The following is a 17,847-nucleotide window of genomic DNA, read 5'->3' as shown; positions in this document are numbered from 1 at the left end:
ATAAGAATTTATATTATTAATTATTATTAATTATTTATGCAAATATTTTATAAAATTTAGAGAGAGAGAACACGTTCAAATTATCTTCAATACTTTGTGTATTCATTTTTTTTCCCTTTTATTAAGAACACGTTTTACAAAGCAAAACCTGTGATGGTGGAAGTTGTGGAGGCTGAAGACTACAGAGTTAGTGTTGATAGGTACATTTTAACAAGGTTCCGAAAAGGTGAGTGCGGATAAGGATATCGGCACATTAATATAAAAAGTACTCTTTGAGTGACAGCGTGAATATTAGGCCGACACACTCATTCATTCTCCCATTCATTCATTTATTTTATTTGTTTGTTCACAGTCGGTCGGTCGGTCGGTCAGTCGGTTAGTCGCCAATCGATCAAGTTAGTCAGTCAATCTGTCCAAGATAGGTAGGCAAACATTTTTCTACATATGTTGCACGAATACACTGCACTTTCATATGTATGCATTTGAAAGTTAAACATATGCTTATTAAATAAAAATTGCCAGTTCGGTCGAAGTAAAGGAGTTTGTTAAACATATGATTTTTGTCTACATATAATTTTTTAGTAGAAAACAGTGCAAACGAAGATCACTGATATTAGATATACAAAATACTTTATACAATATAAACAGATTATCGCTTGATGCAATAAACACGATAAAGCTATCTTCCTGTTAATATAATATAATAATACGCGCATAAAATAGAAATGGTTTTTTAAAATGTCGATATCACGAGTCAGTCGATTAATGTCGTAAATTTATACAAGTCATTAGTTCAATCGTTAAGTATCACGCACAGACGCAGCTTATATTTATCCGATTTTCTAATAAGTGCACTCGCCATAAATTCTATGAATTTTGTTTAACTGTCGTTTCGATAATCGTAACAAGAAGATAGCAACGGAAGAGCTCATCAAGGAATACAGCACAAATGATATATTCGTGTATAATCAGCCTCTATATAATAATATTTCGAGGGAAAATTTCTCACGCAAAAAAAAGGCTACATTGTATGAAAACGCATCAATGTAGTATGAGAAGCGACAACTTTATTATGGATATTCGATTGTAAACTTGTGTAATCGAAAGTTTGGTGACTAATAAAGTTAAATCCTCAATGAATTTATCTTTATATAGGATCGCGACTGTCATTACTAACTATTTCGTAAATACAGTTGGATCTTATAAAAATATTTATGAACAAGATCGAGAGATTAAGAAAAAAACGAGCACAATCACCCTTTTTTATATTTCAGATTCCGATATATTGCGTGCATAGGAAGGCGCAGTTTCAAGACTTGATAACGAAAACTTCAATCACACCGCATCCTACTCAGGCGATGAAAACGTATTACAACATGATACTACTGTAATAATGTGGCAACTGGCAGATAAACAGACAGTTTGGCAGGCATGATGAACGTAAAACCAAACATGTACACGTGACACTTAACCAGACTTTTTCTTTCATATCTCCTTTCCCCTCTCTCTCTCTCTCTTTCTCTCTCATTCACTCAAATTCTTTCTTTCTTTCGCTCTTCTTGCCTCCATTACTCTTATTCATTCCTATTTTCTATATCCACGAAGTCCTATAATAATGCAATATAGGCTTTAGTACTCTATAATGTATGCTAAACTAGAACTACCACTACGCCGTCTAAATACGGCGCAGCATTCTTAATTAATATTAGGAATATCGGCAGTGAAATTCCAATGACAGACGCGGCAGGCAGGCAATCAGTCCGGCAAAGTCTGTGGCACTTGCGCTGTTCCGGTGCATAAAACAGATAAAACTGATTGTCGGGGTGCCCCGCACGTTTAATTTTTAACATTCAGTGTCGACACACGACTGCACGCAATGTCTACAAAGATAATGAATCAAAATTAGGGAGGGGGGGCACCCCACTGCTCGTACCGAGCACGCTCGCTTTTTTATTTCCACCATGGCACCTTCATCGTCATGTTCCACCATTACTTGACATCGTCATCTTACTCTACTTTTTTCTTCCATTGAAAAATAATTTCTTTACAATACTTGGTGATGTGTCCACCGACGAATACAGATCGCCGCGATACCTTCGCTTGCTCGATTTGATCAGAAGCAAACCGATGTTGCGTTTGTTTGAATTGTCCGAAACGAAGATTACTAAGATTATAAATCACAAATGAAATCACAGACTTTCGTTGGTGGTTCGAATAGAGAGGGGCCGTACATTGCACGTAGAACAACGTCGTAGGCATTATCAGGAAAAGTTTGATGAGAGGCACGGGGAACTCTTCTATTCCCCTCTGCTTTTCATTCCCATCCATTCTCCTTGATCATATGGGCAAGTTCGATTATAAATTTTCCTTCCTTGTATTTTTGACTTGACTCGAACGCATGCTCCTAAAAAAATATCATTAGACACGTAATGTCACAAACTTTTTTCATTCAAGAGACTACGTTAATAAATAAATGAATAACTAACATATTTCCACCCTAAGGTGGTTTTGCAGCACTCGCAATAGATATCGGCGACAGCGTGCAGCCCAGTTAATAGAACTCGCTCCTCCGCGGGACCGCAACCTACGTTCACCCTACGTAACGTAATTATCATTTTTCCATTTCTGTCATATGTGTTCTGTGTTATATGTATACGTATCGATCGATGTTGACATAAAACACACAAAGAATACCCCCAAATTACATTACTAAACATTACTACACCATTACTAAAAATTGGAAGATCAAGAAGAATATTTACTTCCATTTCGTTTATGTTAATTACAAAACTGCAAAATATCGAAAACGTATCTCGATATAGTTAGATATAGTTTTCAAACTAGAAGTAATTTAAAGAATTCACACAAATTAAATTTGCAGCGTAAATTGGAACGCAGAAACTTTGCTTTTCATTTATCCTCACTCTTCACAGTGGTGTTTTCCTAGTGCGACAGCCATAGAAATAATAAGGCATTATGTACGAAGATGTTAGAGAAGATGTTATAGAAAACAAACAAAATATTAGATCAAATTTTAAGGGAAAATAGTTTCGACTTAATCAAAAAACTATATTAATAACTCAAAAGAATAAAAATAGAGTTCTAGGACATCTCGTATGTACGTGTTATAAAGGTAGCCAATGCCAAATATCTCAAAGTTGTTCTATTTTCAACATATCAGTTATACTTACACAGAATTAAAAAGATAGGCACGACCTTGACTGCCCTGGAAGGACTGAAAATGCAAAACGAACAAAATTTATATCATCACATTGTGTTACGCGATATAAAAAAGAGACATAGAGTTACGTCTATTATTAGTTGTTATGAAACTATTTACGATTAAGATCGGAGCGTGAATTTTTAGCTACAGCCTCGTATCTCGGGGTGGTAATAAATTTTTTTCTTGGTTAACCGGAACTATCGCTATCTGACAGAATATAAACGATAGCAATAATCCACGTTATCGCACGCTATTGTGTACGCAGAATATCTACGCAGCCATTTCTGATTTTAACTGATTATTACGCTTGCTCATACAATAATCAGAAACTTTGCGATTCGTTTTGTATACTACCCGGATGTCCGTAATAGGTAAATTGATGAAAAAACGAAAACGTTCCAATTAAAAGAAATCTCTCTTAATAATCCCATAATAACTTCTCTGATGGTCACTTGTTGCATACTGACGCATTATGACGTTAAAAGCAAAAAATCGTACAAGTCTTTTCTTGTAATAAACAAATCGAAAATAATTTCGTTTCTTATCAACATTTGTATACTCGTTAATATAGATTAGCAAAATACGCTGACAATTTAAGTTTCTTCAACGTCACGTCACAATATTCCACGATAGTCCATCATATTCGCGGCCAGGACCCTAGGATCAGAAACCTTCGGTCGAAGAAGAATGCAAAAGATTTGTCGTAGGAACTCGAGGTTGCGCTTACCTTAGAGATGAGTTCGTCGTGATTGGCGAGATGAGCACGGCAGTGAATGCACGAGTAAGTGCGGTGACAGGAAGGTAGATACGCTTGAAAAGTTTTCACCATGATGGCGTGTCCAAGCGAGCGAAAATACACTTCGCCCTTGCTTGCTATCCTCCTATCCTCTTGCCAGGTGTAAGAATACAGATCTCTTTCTCCTCGCCGGGAGATTTTTTTTTACGGTTTTTTCTTCTTTTTTTCAATCTTTTATCTAGAGGACACGAGACTGACGTTCTCCGAAACGCGGGGTGGTGGTGCGATAGTAGCCCCGTTCACCGCCGCTTCGTGCTCCGATCAGCTGTTGAGCTGGTTCAGACAGCGCCGGTTCGGAGACACCTGTAAAGCGAGGAGATAACGGTGAAAAAAATGCGACGTCGATTTTCATTTCGTATCGATTCTCGCTGCAACCTTAGACCCGTCTTGCAACGCGATAGCGCGAGACACGTGTTTTATTTTGCTTTCGCGCACACGGGATTTCGGGACACGGACGACACGGAGCCGCACGTGTTAACCGCGTAAACGAGAAAACAAAAGTAATCCCTTAAGTATTATTATGCAAGGTCAAGGAAATTTTACCGTAAACGTTGATGAAGATTCGAATATATACCGAGGGCGAGTGTTATACGAATAGATTCAACAAAATGTTATTCACAATGCAAGGCAAATAGCTTTTTTTTACAGCAACGGTCTGACATTGGCTCGGGAAGCACTGTTATAGCACGGCTGCACGTTTCACGATACACGCATTCCGTGCCGACAGCATATCGATCGCACCTCCGTGAATTACGCGACGAATATTTGTTAGTGTCTGCCAGTAAATTGCATTAACAATGACATTTAAAGTGGACTAATTAGAAATAACGCGAAAGATTAATATAACGCAGATTAATATCGCGTAGTCCGTGCAAAATTCTTAATTTTAGCCATCAATAAGTAATGTAATTAAATTTTTGCTGCTCTCTCTCTCCCTCTCTGGTCCGTCATTTTTGTAATATAAAAAAAAAACAGCTTGCAACGAGAAGCACGACGACAGTTGCGGAAATGACGTTTTGAAAGCGAAACAACGTAGTTTTCAAAGGCAATTGCATTGCATCGATGTACTCCATATCGACTGATATGTGCCGCCACGTGCTGGCGCGCGTTCAAACAAAGAGACAAGGACGTTATTATGAATCGTTAAAGATATAGAGGCTTTCTCTGTAGTCTGTAGTCTGTATAGTATGGGTAGACGCGCACTCCGCTTATCCTTCTTTAGAACGCGGCGGATGCCAGACGCTTTATAAATGCTAATCACATGTTCTCACGAGATGCCTGCTAATCGAAACTGATACCGCGATGACCTCGCGGATATTCTCGCGGCGTCTTCCTGGCGTCGCGGTGCCCGCGAATATATCCTCGAGTACATCTCCGAGCGTCACACACACCTCGTTCCTTCTCTTCGCGTTCGAAAGTGGCTCGTTTACGATTACGAGCGAATGAGGTAGCAGTTTTTGTAAGCGGTAATCCAACTCCGTCGAGCGGAAGTATCGGAGTCGCGTATCGGAATTGGAATTCGCTCGGATTCGCGAGTACATATCGACGTCGATCCTATCCTTACCGACGCGCGACGACTGGCTTGGCGAAGAAAAGAGAACGAGAATATATGGGAACGGGTTCCCTAACGGATGTCCGAGAACAAAGGGAGACGGGACTTTCGAGTCAATACACTAGTCAAGGTCATTGCTACTTATTGTAGACGCAACGGCGTCTTTTTTATTCTTATCGCGCAAGTACGCGCGACGACGCGATCAGCTCGACTTAATATCAGTTGCCACGAGCATCGAGCCTCGCTCGGCTTCGATTAAAAACTCGTAAAAACATAATAACTTTTCTTCACGTTCGTAACTTATTTTTTCATACTCAATCCCTCAGTCGGATATATCAAATTTTGCTGGACATTCCATTCTATGTAATAGTTTCTAATATAATCAACAAAATCGGCCGTCAAATCGACGGCCACGGATTATTAATACTTTTAAGAAAAAGCGGTTCCTATATAACGAACAAGCGTCAGACGGGTCGAGGAGGGGTGAGTGAGAGGGGTTGACGACCGGGGCCGAGGTAAGAGGCAAAGCCCCCCAAGTTATTTATAAACTGCCTTCTATATACGAGAGAATTTACCCGAGTCGTAACCCCTTTACCCCGCATTAGCTACATTACAAACGAGGATCGAATGAGCGAGAGCCATTGCCCTCGCCGCAAACGTTGCGTTGTCGCAAGTTGCAAGTCGCAACGCACTGATTACGGCGCGGCGCAGGGATAAGGCAGAGAAGATGGCCGATCAACGTATTGATCTCGATGCAAATCGGACGCGAGAAATACATATATCTGGAAAGTAAAAGATATCATTAACATCCAAGTGAGCCGACACGCCGGTACGTTCATAAAGATTCTTAGGATATGATAATGGGTCTGTTTTGCTATTGCTGAACTGGCTGCAACTAGTTCAGACGTTATCTTTTTTTATTACTCCACATTGGAAGGAAAAAGATAAACTCTGAACCCAATGCTCGACGCTCGAACAAACGCAATAGAGATTTCACCGGGCTCTTTTAATCAAGTACGTTGGAGAAAAATATCACTTCAACAACAAGGAAAATAGTTGAAGAAAAGAGAAAGGACCTTGCAAACGCGAATGCAACGTTATACACGTATATCCCTTGTGCACTCGCGATATGCTTTCAATCAAACTCCTTACTTTTTTCTTAAATATTCTTCTAAAAGACATAAAATAAAATTTCTACCATCGGAGAAAGAAGAAAGAAGAACGTGCAACAGGGAGGCGACAGGACAGGCGACTCTGGCGAGGAAGTTGGCGGAGGATGCACGACGCGCGACGCGCGACGCCCGACGCGCGCAGTCAGCTGATAGTCCAGTCAGCTGTAAATGTACACAAAACCGTTGTCCAACAGGTTCACGCGTCGCGACGCGACGCGACGCCACGTTCGATCGAGTCGCGTACATAAATGTCGCGTCTGAGACGCTCGGATCGTCGCATCTCGCATCCGCAAGGGCATCTCGCGAGTCGCGCGATTCCTCCCGCTCCTCGCGAGCGCGAAGCCGCGAAGGCGCGTGAATGATCGCACCGATGAAAAAGCACGCTTTTTAATCGTGTTCCAAAGAACGTGATGGTTAAACGCCGATGCACACGTGCACGTCCGGCGAAAGTATATATATATATATTGTACGTTTACTTTGATTCAGGTTTAATTAATAAGCAGCCGTTTGTCGCTCGTCGCGCATCCTCGTTTTCCTGATTATAGTTACAAGATACGAATAATGGAGAAAAGCTTTTCGTTACGTTATTCAAACCGATCCAGTCGAAACATCTACGTGTAAATCGTACGAGCGACTTATGGAAAAGGAATACGCGCGAAAAGTTGTAGGGAAATAGTTGCGACGCAGGCAGCGTGTCACGTCGTCGTCGAGCGAAAAATCGAGAAAGAGAGAGAGAGAAGGAGAACTGTGTGGCGGCTGACTAAGATACGCGTCCCGATGCCGCGATGTTTTTACGACGCAACGCGACGCGTCTCGAATCAGCTGTGAATGTATACAAAACAAGCCGCGGCGCATTATCTGGTGACAGAACGTATTCGTGTATCGCTTATCGTACGCGTATGCCTGTGCGTGTGCGAACACGCGATCCGTTACGCGCGGAAAGAGAAATAAACAACAGCTTCGGAGTAAACAGGCGTACGCGACGAGTAGACGCGATGTCTAAACAGGTCCATTTTGCGTATATCCGATTAAACATTTTTGTGTCTCGATCTCGAGAAGAGGTTTCGAGGAAAGGTTGTAACGCGCTTCCGCCGTTTGTCGCTTTAAGGGTGAAACCCCGTGCGCATCGGTGACGTCCGAGTGTCCCACGTACCACGTCGCACGGACACCTGCGTCTACCCGTTCTCTCGTCCTGAAATATCATAGAGATCGTTCTTAAGAAAACCAGAGTCGCTCGGCTCGTGTCGCGCGCGCGAAAGGCGCGTTGATAAAATCGGAGCGACTCATTGATAACGGTGGCGGAAGAAGAATCGTGGATCGTTAATCCGACGTGATCCTCGCGGCAGAGAGAGACGGCAGACGAGGTGAGTCGAGCCAGACAAAGCGAGGCGAAGCGGAGCGGAGCGAGACGAGGTGAGGCGAGGCGAGGCGAGGCATGATGAAGGGTAAGGGGTGAGGGGTGAGGCGGAGCGAGACACGACGAATGAGGCAGCTGACAGGCCCCATCAGCTGAGAACGTACACAAACCCGAATGCTTTAATCGCGGCTTTACCCGCGAGCATCGTCCTCGGGGTCCTCGGTGCTACGCGCGACGATCTCTCGACGACCTCTTTGTCGCGAGGAGGATGTCTCTCGCCGACGCCGATCGCGGAAACGGTTCGAAAACAATAATGCGTAGTTCGAGGCGGACAAGTATGGAGTACGTAACTGTGATTCCGACTCCATTTCGAGCTCCGCGGCTCCGGGACGCGTGACGGGGACGCCTCGGCCTCGGCCGAGCCGAACGACGGAGAAAACTTGTTTCCCGATCGCGACATAAGTAAAGCGCGCGTCGTCTTGCGCGAAATTTCCGATTTCACGCCGAGGGTCCCCGTAGCGTCGCGTCGCGTCCACCTTTTCGTATGCGTGTGGCGAGCGAGCGCGTCGCGACTCGCGACCGCGGGATGTCATGGTGTCAATCTGCGTCGGGCTGGTCGTGGTAAACAAAGACGCGTGTACGGGAGTAAATGTCTGATCGGGGACGAGTTGTTGACGACGTTGACGTACCTCCATATGCATCCGTGACCGCTGCGGCGGAGCGCGACGACGGCGACGGCGACGGCGCGGGTTCTCGGTCTTCCCTCTGCCTCTGCCTCGCGACTCGTAACACCGAGCACGGATCACGGCTGTTTCGTCTGCCTGCTGTGCCACGAGCGACCACGGCGACGACGACGGTTCGTTTTGATCATCACTAACGCGAAACGCGCACGTCCGACTCCAACGAACGCCGTACCGCTGGCGCTGGGCGCTGATGCCAGTGATGCCTGATGCCGCTGATCGACTCGGCGGCCTCGGCGCTCGGCGCTCGCTCGGACTTCGGCTTCGGCGTCGTTCGATTTATTTCGGTTCGTCGTTCGTCCGCAAAGCGAAATCCGCGCATACGATGACCCGCGCGCACGCGCCCGACTCCGCCTATCGATTGCGGACATCGTCGCTAGGGCGCGCGACGGGCCGTCGCCGTCGCCGCGCGCGGATCGCGCGAATGCCGTGTGTATCACGCGCGCGCGCTGCTTCCTCTTTATACTTATTAACTACGACCAACTTCTCTTTGTCTTTGTGATTCATCGAGATTTTACGATTCATACATACATATATGTATACCAACATGTATATATGTGTGCACGCAGCCCAATATTTGTATCATTTAATATCGATTTTTATCACAAAAATGTTATTAGAAAATACATATCTCCCCCTTCTTTATTTTAGTGAATTGATTTTAGCCCGAGTAACCGAGTAAATATCATATATTCTTCCTTCTTTCATCATTTTCCTTTTTCCTCTTCTTCTCGCGTGACTTTTTACAGAGAATTTTTACAAAGATGATCGTCTTCCGATGGATGAGTCTTCTTTATGTGACATCCGCTTGTTATTTTTGCTTTTCGTTTTCAAAGAAAAACCGCTAAGATGTATATTCGCTCCGCACGTGGCGTTACATTTTTATTATTATTTTATTATATATATGTACAAAAAATTCGGCGAATCATGTTTTATCGCGAGATAATATAAATAAATGTAACAGAAAGAGTTAAAAGAAACAGATTAAATGTGCTTCCTTGAATAGATCCTTTTAGTACATTTTTCTCACTTAATTTGTACGTTTTCGATGTCAATAGATCATTATTTTAGAACGTAAAGCATTTCAAATTTCGAACGTGTCTTCGGCGCTCGCCGCTCCAGCATCAAAGTCAATTCAATTTATCATTATTATATGAGATTCAAGATCCGGTCGCATTTGCGTTCGATGAGCTGGCTTTATTGCGATTTGCATAAAACTCTTTCTTTAATTCGAATATTCGAATGTTACTTGCGAATTACGATACAAACGCAGTGAAAGAAAATGTTTCAACACGAGAGGTGACATTAGAGCATGGATAAATGCAGATAAATGGGGTGTGACGAAACAATTATGTAGTTACAACTCACGCATAATTTCATAATGATGATGATATATATAATATATAATTCTTTGCAAAATATATCGAGATATATTGATGCTCTTTTGAAATTGCACATGTTCTACACGTAATTGATTCTCTATGCAATAAGCAATTAAATGTATAAGCGAGATGTTCCTGCTTTACAAAAAAGATTTCAATAGAGCAAACTCTAAACTCTAATTCTTCCTTCTAATCACGATGTCTTCTTGCCTACTTCCGATATAATTCAAGTATTTCAACGAGATTCGCCGTTTAAAAGCATATTATTAGTATTGTGTGATGTTTTTTTATTTCGCGACGTTTTGCAATCCCGAAAATTAGTCCTATTATTTTGATTAATATGCGTGCTCTTGTTCGTATATTATTCATCGCATTACCTTCTCTTTACAATCCAGATATGACTAAAAGCGCACATTTAATTATTTTTAGAGAAACATGGTGTCGATTTTTCATTGAAATAAAAAATAACAAGATGCTTTGATTTCGTGACTCGTGACATTCTACGAATTAAGCTCAAGCGCAAATAAAATTAATTGCAGAACATCATGTATCGTTCAGTTTGAAACGGATTTCGTAAGAATTTAAATTTGAGAATACCATAGAATGCCAAGATTCTTAAAACTGCAGTAAATAATAATTCCAAAATTCTTGTATGTAATAAATAATAATCTTTCTTTGACATTTTAAAGTTAACTGACACCAAATTTCATACATTATATCCTCTTTGTGTCAATTTTAGTACATGTTTTTTAATACAAAACATGGTGAAAAATATGTCGGCTTGTGTATTTCAAAAATATTCGATTAATGAAAAGATATAACTTGAATCTTTTTTTTTCTTATTTAGCTTTTATATATTAATAAAAATAAAATATATATGTACGATCTTTTTGATCAATATTTGATACAATTCTAAAGTTATATATATATATATATATATATATATATATATATATATATATGAAACAAGAGAGTATTATGTGTGATTTATGCGATATGTACTTACTTTTACATATCGATGTAGGATCCACAGTATTCTCGAGCGTTATATTATTTGATAAATTTGTAAACAGAAAAGAAAGAGACGAGGCAACTTAAAAAAGAAAGACTTAAAAATTTTATGTGTTAGCTAAAAGAAAAATAAACATTAGTTAATACCTATAATTTTGTTCGAGACAGAAAGAGGCAGAAAAGCTGACACGTGATGAACGTTGCACTTAAAATTTCACAATTTCTTCATATCTGTAGATACCGATACGGCATCGGCAGCGTTATTTTAGAACGTCTACGTTATTTTAGAAAAGAAAGATAGATACGTATTAAAACTATGTAGGAAACCTTTATTCGTATTTCTTCCGATTTTCTAGCTATACTATTACTCTTGTTGACAAAAATTAAATTTGCGTTTTCTAGAAGAGCCCGCTAAGCAATCTCACACGTAACTGCACGCGACGTACATTTTGTTATCACGGAGAAAATGTTTTAATCGAAAAAAAAAAAACAATTAAGCACGTGGAAAGGCTTCTTGGGTTTCTAAACGCGAAGTGCACGTACAACAAGATTAATACATGATACATGTATCGAATACATGTATTAATCTTGTAACTTTTATAACTTGATGTAAAACTAATATATGCATTAATTCTCGTATATAACGTTAAGATCATATATGGCGTTCATACATCGCGTTAATTCCTCACGAAAAACATTTACATCCATTTATTGATATTTGGATTTTATAAAACCGGGATTCTTACGTATTTCTAAAATTTAACGAACAAGTTGCTCGTACGTTTAACGTAAAAATATAAATTGCGCGGGGCTAAAATGCTATCTTATATAGATCTAAGCTTTAAAAATGCTTCATAAATGCGCAATGTCTGCCACCCTCTTTCTCTTCGCCAAAACCCTTTACAGAAGAATCTCCCCCTTTCTGTTACTGTTTTACTGTTCACACATCGATTATCTCCTTTCAATTACCGTCGCACAAATACATTGAGAAGGATAACAACAAAGCAGCGATACACGGCGAACTTATTTTTTTATCTTGATTTATTCAATATGTGTTTTCTTATAAAGTGATGTCCTACTAAATAAAAGTAAATGAAAAAATCACCAAACATAATAGTTAATATATTCATTAAAATTCTTCTTCTCGTTAAGGCAACTAATTTGTTTTAGTCTCATTTTACATGTCTAGAGTATATATTTATATATTTATATATTTATATATTTTTATATTTGTATATTTATAAATTGTATATGTAAAACACTAATATATGGTTACTTTTATTTCCTTGTTACAAGCCTTATAGTAATTAGAATATAGTGTATATATATGTATATTCTTTGTATATTCCTATTCTTGTATGTAAAATTGATTATTATTTTTGAATCTAGAGATAATAAATATATATCTAACGTATATTGTTAGTACAAGAGAAGTGCGTGCAGAGGGTGGCAGCAGGGTGCGCATTTGGGAGTGCTAATGTTTCAAGGACTCTCCAGTCCCTCATCTTTATACCGTCTCACATGGTGACATTCAACTGTATTGCTTTAGCGTCCACGGAACATGCTTGCTGCTGCTGCTGCTGCGTCTGTTGTTGCTGCTGCTGCTGTTGTTGTTGTTGTTGCTGTTGCTGCTGCTGCTGCTGTTGCTGCTGCACCTGTTGTTGCACCTGTTGCTGTACCTGCTGTTGTATTGCCTGTAGTTGAATCGTTTTAGTATCGACGGTACACGTTTGCGGCTGTTGCTGTGGTTGCTGCTGTACTTGTTGTTGCACTTGCTGCTGCTGCTGAACTTGCTGCTGTTGTTGCTGTTGCGCTTGTTGCTGCTGCTGCTGTTGCTGTTGTGCTTGCTGAGCCGCAGCTTGAGCAGCTTGTCTCTGTTGTTGTCTAAGTATACTTGGTGGCGGATCCATATGCTGACGTTGATGTAATAACAAATGATTCTTCTGGAAGAAGGCTTTGCCGCATTTGTCACATACGTGTGATCTTATGTGGCAACTGCCATCTGTGTGACGTCGTTGATGCTGCGACAAGCCGTGTTTTTGTGCGAAACCGCGGCCGCAATCAGGACAAATATGTGGCTTAGGTTTTGGTCCTGTACCCACTGGTGGCGATGTTTGCGTCGCGCCATGCATATGACTGACACCAGGAGTCCCTATCGGTCCGTTCATCTAAAAATATATTATTAAAGGTATTATGATAAAAATATATTATTTATAATTTATATATTTCACATTTTGAGCAGATATTGCTACATTTATTCGATATTAAAATGTTTTTAACATTAAAGACAAAATAAATTTGCTAATCTTGCCAAATCTCATTATTTAAAAGCATTGTTAGTATTGAGTTGTAATAAAAATTGACACATGTATAATCATTATACCTGATGTGCTCCTGGAGTGTTTGGGGTAAGGAAATGTGCCGGAGTTTGCTGAAAAGCGGCTGCTAATCCACAAAGGTCTGTTACAAGCGTTCGATCACCAGTATGTAACCTCTGGTGCAAATTTAGAGCTTCTCGATTCGGGAAGTCCAAACCACATTCCCTGAAATAATAATTACTCATTAAGAACCGTTTATGTACGAAAATTGAACTTACTCCTTATAATAACTATATAATTTTCATCTTTTCCTCCCATTCTAATTGTAAGTGCAATCACTGTGCAATAATATTAAGTTAAATTTATCTCTTCTAATTTATCAAACATATATAATAATTTAGAAAGATGTTGGTGTTTGTAAACAATATTGATGTATATTAAATCATATTTACATGTATAGGTACCATAAATAAAGCAAAAATTTGATTCAACTTTCTTTGACGCTATATCTTATACCACAATATCTTCATTAATTCAATTTTGTGACGTCATATGATATATTTTAAATTTTACATATATATAAGCAGTAAATTTTCCTTAATATGTCTTACAAATATATTTCACTGTCAGAGTATATCTAACTACTATTAAAAGTACAAGTAAAAGAAATTATTAAACATAGATTTAATCTAGAAAAATTTATTTGTAATTTCATATAGCACACTCTTAATAACAATTAGAGTTATAACAAGGGATATATGGGATATGGGATATATCAAGAATGGTCTTAAGATAAAATTAATAAACTGTGCGTGCAGCTACGTTAAATACGATATCTCACCTGCATGTAAGGGACTTTTCATCAGTATTTGCATTATTGTTGTGAATCTTAGAATGAGCGACCAGGTCTGCTTTCCGAGGGAATGCTTCTCCGCAAACGGTACAAGCGAAGGGTGTCTCGCCCGTATGTAAACGCATATGAGCTAAAAGTGTTCGCTTCTGCAGAAATTCCTTTCCGCAGACGGTACACGAATGTGGTACTCTGCCATGCAGCCGGCCGTGATTAACTAGCTCGAACTTCCTCTGAAAAGTTGCACCGCAATCGGGGCAAACGAATGGATGTAGGCTGCCGTGGAAGCGCGAGTGCATCGTAAGATGATCCTTTTGCGAAAACGATTCCCCGCATTCTTCGCAAACGTAAGGTCTCTCCCCCGAGTGGAACTTACTGTGCGTCACTAAATGACGTTTTAGAGGAAATGCTCTTCCACATTCCTGACAGATAAACGGCCGCTCCCGCGTATGCACGCGGGTATGTGTTACAAGATGATGTTTCAGCGTGAAAGATTTTTTACATTCGCGACATTGGTACGGTCTCTCGGCGCTGTGCAGGAGCAGATGCGTATGAAGACAATGTTTGTGCGCAAAACTCTTGCCGCAATGAATGCAAATGTGTGGCCGTTCGCCGGTGTGTACTCTCGCGTGTGTGGTAAGATGGTGCTTGAGAAGAAAGGATTTTCCGCATTCCGAGCAAGAGTACGGTCGTTCTTTCGGTACACGGACCTGACTTCCCATATCCTGTTGCTGTTTGACTTTCGTCTCGATTTGCGTCGTATTGACATGGGTCAAAACATGGCCAAAGTGAGCGGTATTGTCCGTCTGACTGGTCGCAACGTTATTCGTCGCGTTAGCTTGATTGGACGCAGCAGCCGCTCTCTTCATCAAGATCTCATTGCACTCTTCCGCGGTAAGCTGCAACGGGCCGATCGGTGTCATGAAGTGCTTACTCATGGCGTGCTTGTCGGCTGTTGTAAAAACTAAGGTGTTTGAGAACAAGGAAGGCGGAGGTGTGGGATGAGCCGCGTCGCACGTACATCCCCCTTTGTCACACGTTAACGAAAATACGTCGTGATGCTTTTTAGTGCGAACGTGAGTGCCGTGGGTCGTTTGATTGTGTGCTCCGCCTGTATGGCCATGATGCGTAGTGGGTGTTTGCTGACAACTTTCGTTCATCGCAAACATCGGACGACGATGAGTGGTAGCGGTAACCTTGGTCGGCTTGATGTCGACTTGTATCTTCTGACTGGATCCTTGATCCTGGTTATTGTTGACGGCGTAACTGATGTTTGTCGCGAGTTCGCTTTGGGCGTTCTCTCGGGTCTCTGTCCCCGGTCCGAAGGACCAAGCATACCCGAAACCTGTACCCGCATTCCCAGGAGTGGTACACATATTCGTCAGGGTTGTGATAGATGGATTAGTCTGGCTGGACGCGGCACTGCTGATGCGTTGCTCCGTCTCTGTCAATGCATTTTCCGTGCCAGTCCTTTCCACTATAACAAACTGATCCGTGGGAAATATTTTGAGAGGTTCCAAGTAAACGTACCCGTCACGCTCCAGTATCTCGGCCTTGGTGGTAAAGTACGGGTGTCATATCTGTGCCAAGAACGGCCGTCAGGAACAGGGGACGCTAGACGCTAGACGCCAGACGCGGCTTGCCGGAGCTTGACGGAGCCTCGGTGTCCACGAGCAGGTAAGCAGATATCCCCGGCTATTCCCGGCTACAGAACTGGGCTGTCAAGCGGTTAATCTAGCAAAATTATGTCGCTACAATCATAAAAGCGTGCAACGTGCACCCGAGGCGCTTACGCCGATCTCGGGATCGCGAGATGCGGGCCCCGGGAGCACAAGCCGAGAGTCCGAGACGGAGGGCTGCACGAGACACGGTGAGCCGTACGTCGGCAATATCGGAGCAGGGCGGCCGTTTCGAAGGTTCGCCGTTTTTCCCTTTTCGCCTCTCTAGGAGCCGCTTTCGTATCGTTGCCGCGCCACTGTACACCAATAGAAAAAAGCACGCCGCCGCGGCTCTTCTATGTGTTGGAGACCATAAGTGATATCCTTTCGTTTCGGGTATTCGGGTTTCGGTCTTTCGGGCCCGCGGCCCGCGGCGTCCACGGGTCTTGAAAGACAACCTCCACCTTCCTCCCACGGCGCTCCCACACTCTCACTCGTGCTCCGCGCACTTTTTCCGTGTTTCGCGCTCACGGGGCTACGTTTTGACTTGGACGCACGCACGGCCGACGGTCATTAATTTTACATAATTGCATATTTTATTGTCCATACAAACTAGCCTCACATATCGGCCATTTTATTTGTAAACTACCAAAAAACAATGTTGCCAATGTACGCGCGATTTTGGAGGGAGCGGAATCGCCGATAGCGTCGCCGAGCGGGGCCGAGCGCCGACCGCTTCCGTGATGGCAGCACTTTTCCTTGTTTGCCGACGGCGCACGGCGCACGGCGCGCCAACGGCGCCACTCGCCAGTGTCGCCACATTTTTTCCGCCATATTCGAACACCACCGAACCGACCGAACCTCTTTTTTTTCTACGACTTCGGACTTATGACATGACCACTGCTGCTCAGTGCTCATCGGCCACCTCTTTCGCTTTACTTACGCTTTATTGTCGCCGTTGATCGCCGTCTCGTCCATCTCTAGGATTTTTCCGACTCGGATAGCTTCCACACGTATAAGTATGTATCGATAAATATACCATCGATACTTTGTTATTTCCAAATATTTCGGGAATTAATACTTTTTTCTGTAATCAGTAATAGAAACAATGGATACCCCCCTCCTCTCTCTCTCTCCCCTCCCCTTCTCCCTTTTGCCCATCTTGAAAAATTCTGGGAAATGTTTATCACGCGAAAATTTATTTTTTACAGTAAATTCCTCTTACAATTAAAGTTCTAATCCACATTAATTTTATACTGCTTGGGACTTTTACTGTAAAAGTTTTAAAATTTTGGATATCTAAAAATAATCACACAACTTCTCGAATTTAAGAAAGAATAAATTATTTGTTAATATATTTTTAAATTTATACTTTGATTGTGACTAAGTTCGAAGATCAAGTAAATAAATTGATGGAAAATTTAAATTTCTGTGTAAAATTATAGATTTTTAAATCAATTCGAAAGTATAATGAGAGAGAGAGAGAGTTCTCGATTGTATGTTAAGACAGTTGAGGGATATAATAATTCCTCATGCCAGTGAATAACTTTTGCAGGAGGGTGCGAGCACGCAGCGGACGGTGAACGGCGAACGGCGCGGCGGACTCACGATCAATGGGTGATCAATATCGAGGATAGACGCCAGCGTTGGCGATTACGCCGATCGTTTTCGTCATTTACAGCCGGTATGCGGCGAGTTATGAGACGTAGCGGTCGCTCTAGGTGATACGAGGACAGAAACAGTTTCATCGGACGGCTGGTCATCGCCGGCACTGGTAACGCGAACTCA

At 41.7% G+C, this 17,847-nt stretch overlaps 2 protein-coding genes across 2 annotated transcripts; both read right to left on the bottom strand.

Moving 5' to 3' along the window:
• Nucleotides 1-80: 80 nt before the first annotated feature.
• On the bottom strand, nucleotides 81-9,100 carry LOC112455442 (protein yippee-like 1). The gene is made up of 5 exons (XM_025017342.1): nucleotides 8,790-9,100; nucleotides 3,951-4,322; nucleotides 3,192-3,235; nucleotides 2,487-2,595; nucleotides 81-2,404 (listed from the first exon to the last, which is right to left on the bottom strand). Exons 2-5 carry the CDS (start codon nucleotides 4,050-4,052, stop codon nucleotides 2,315-2,317), a joined length of 345 nt encoding a protein of 114 aa, XP_024873110.1. The 5' UTR covers nucleotides 4,053-4,322; nucleotides 8,790-9,100; the 3' UTR covers nucleotides 81-2,314.
• A 2,826-nt stretch (nucleotides 9,101-11,926) lies between these two features.
• On the bottom strand, nucleotides 11,927-16,728 carry LOC112455447 (zinc finger protein 2-like). The gene is made up of 3 exons (XM_025017356.1): nucleotides 14,393-16,728; nucleotides 13,617-13,776; nucleotides 11,927-13,401 (listed from the first exon to the last, which is right to left on the bottom strand). Exons 1-3 carry the CDS (start codon nucleotides 15,775-15,777, stop codon nucleotides 12,751-12,753), a joined length of 2,196 nt encoding a protein of 731 aa, XP_024873124.1. The 5' UTR covers nucleotides 15,778-16,728; the 3' UTR covers nucleotides 11,927-12,750.
• Between the last annotated feature and the right edge of the window lie 1,119 nt (nucleotides 16,729-17,847).

Source organism: Temnothorax curvispinosus, unplaced genomic scaffold (genome assembly GCF_003070985.1).
Source record: "Temnothorax curvispinosus isolate PA1 unplaced genomic scaffold, ASM307098v1 QBEX01006096.1, whole genome shotgun sequence".
Taxonomy (NCBI): domain Eukaryota; kingdom Metazoa; phylum Arthropoda; class Insecta; order Hymenoptera; family Formicidae; genus Temnothorax; species Temnothorax curvispinosus.
This window is presented reverse-complemented; position numbering and strand designations above follow the sequence as displayed.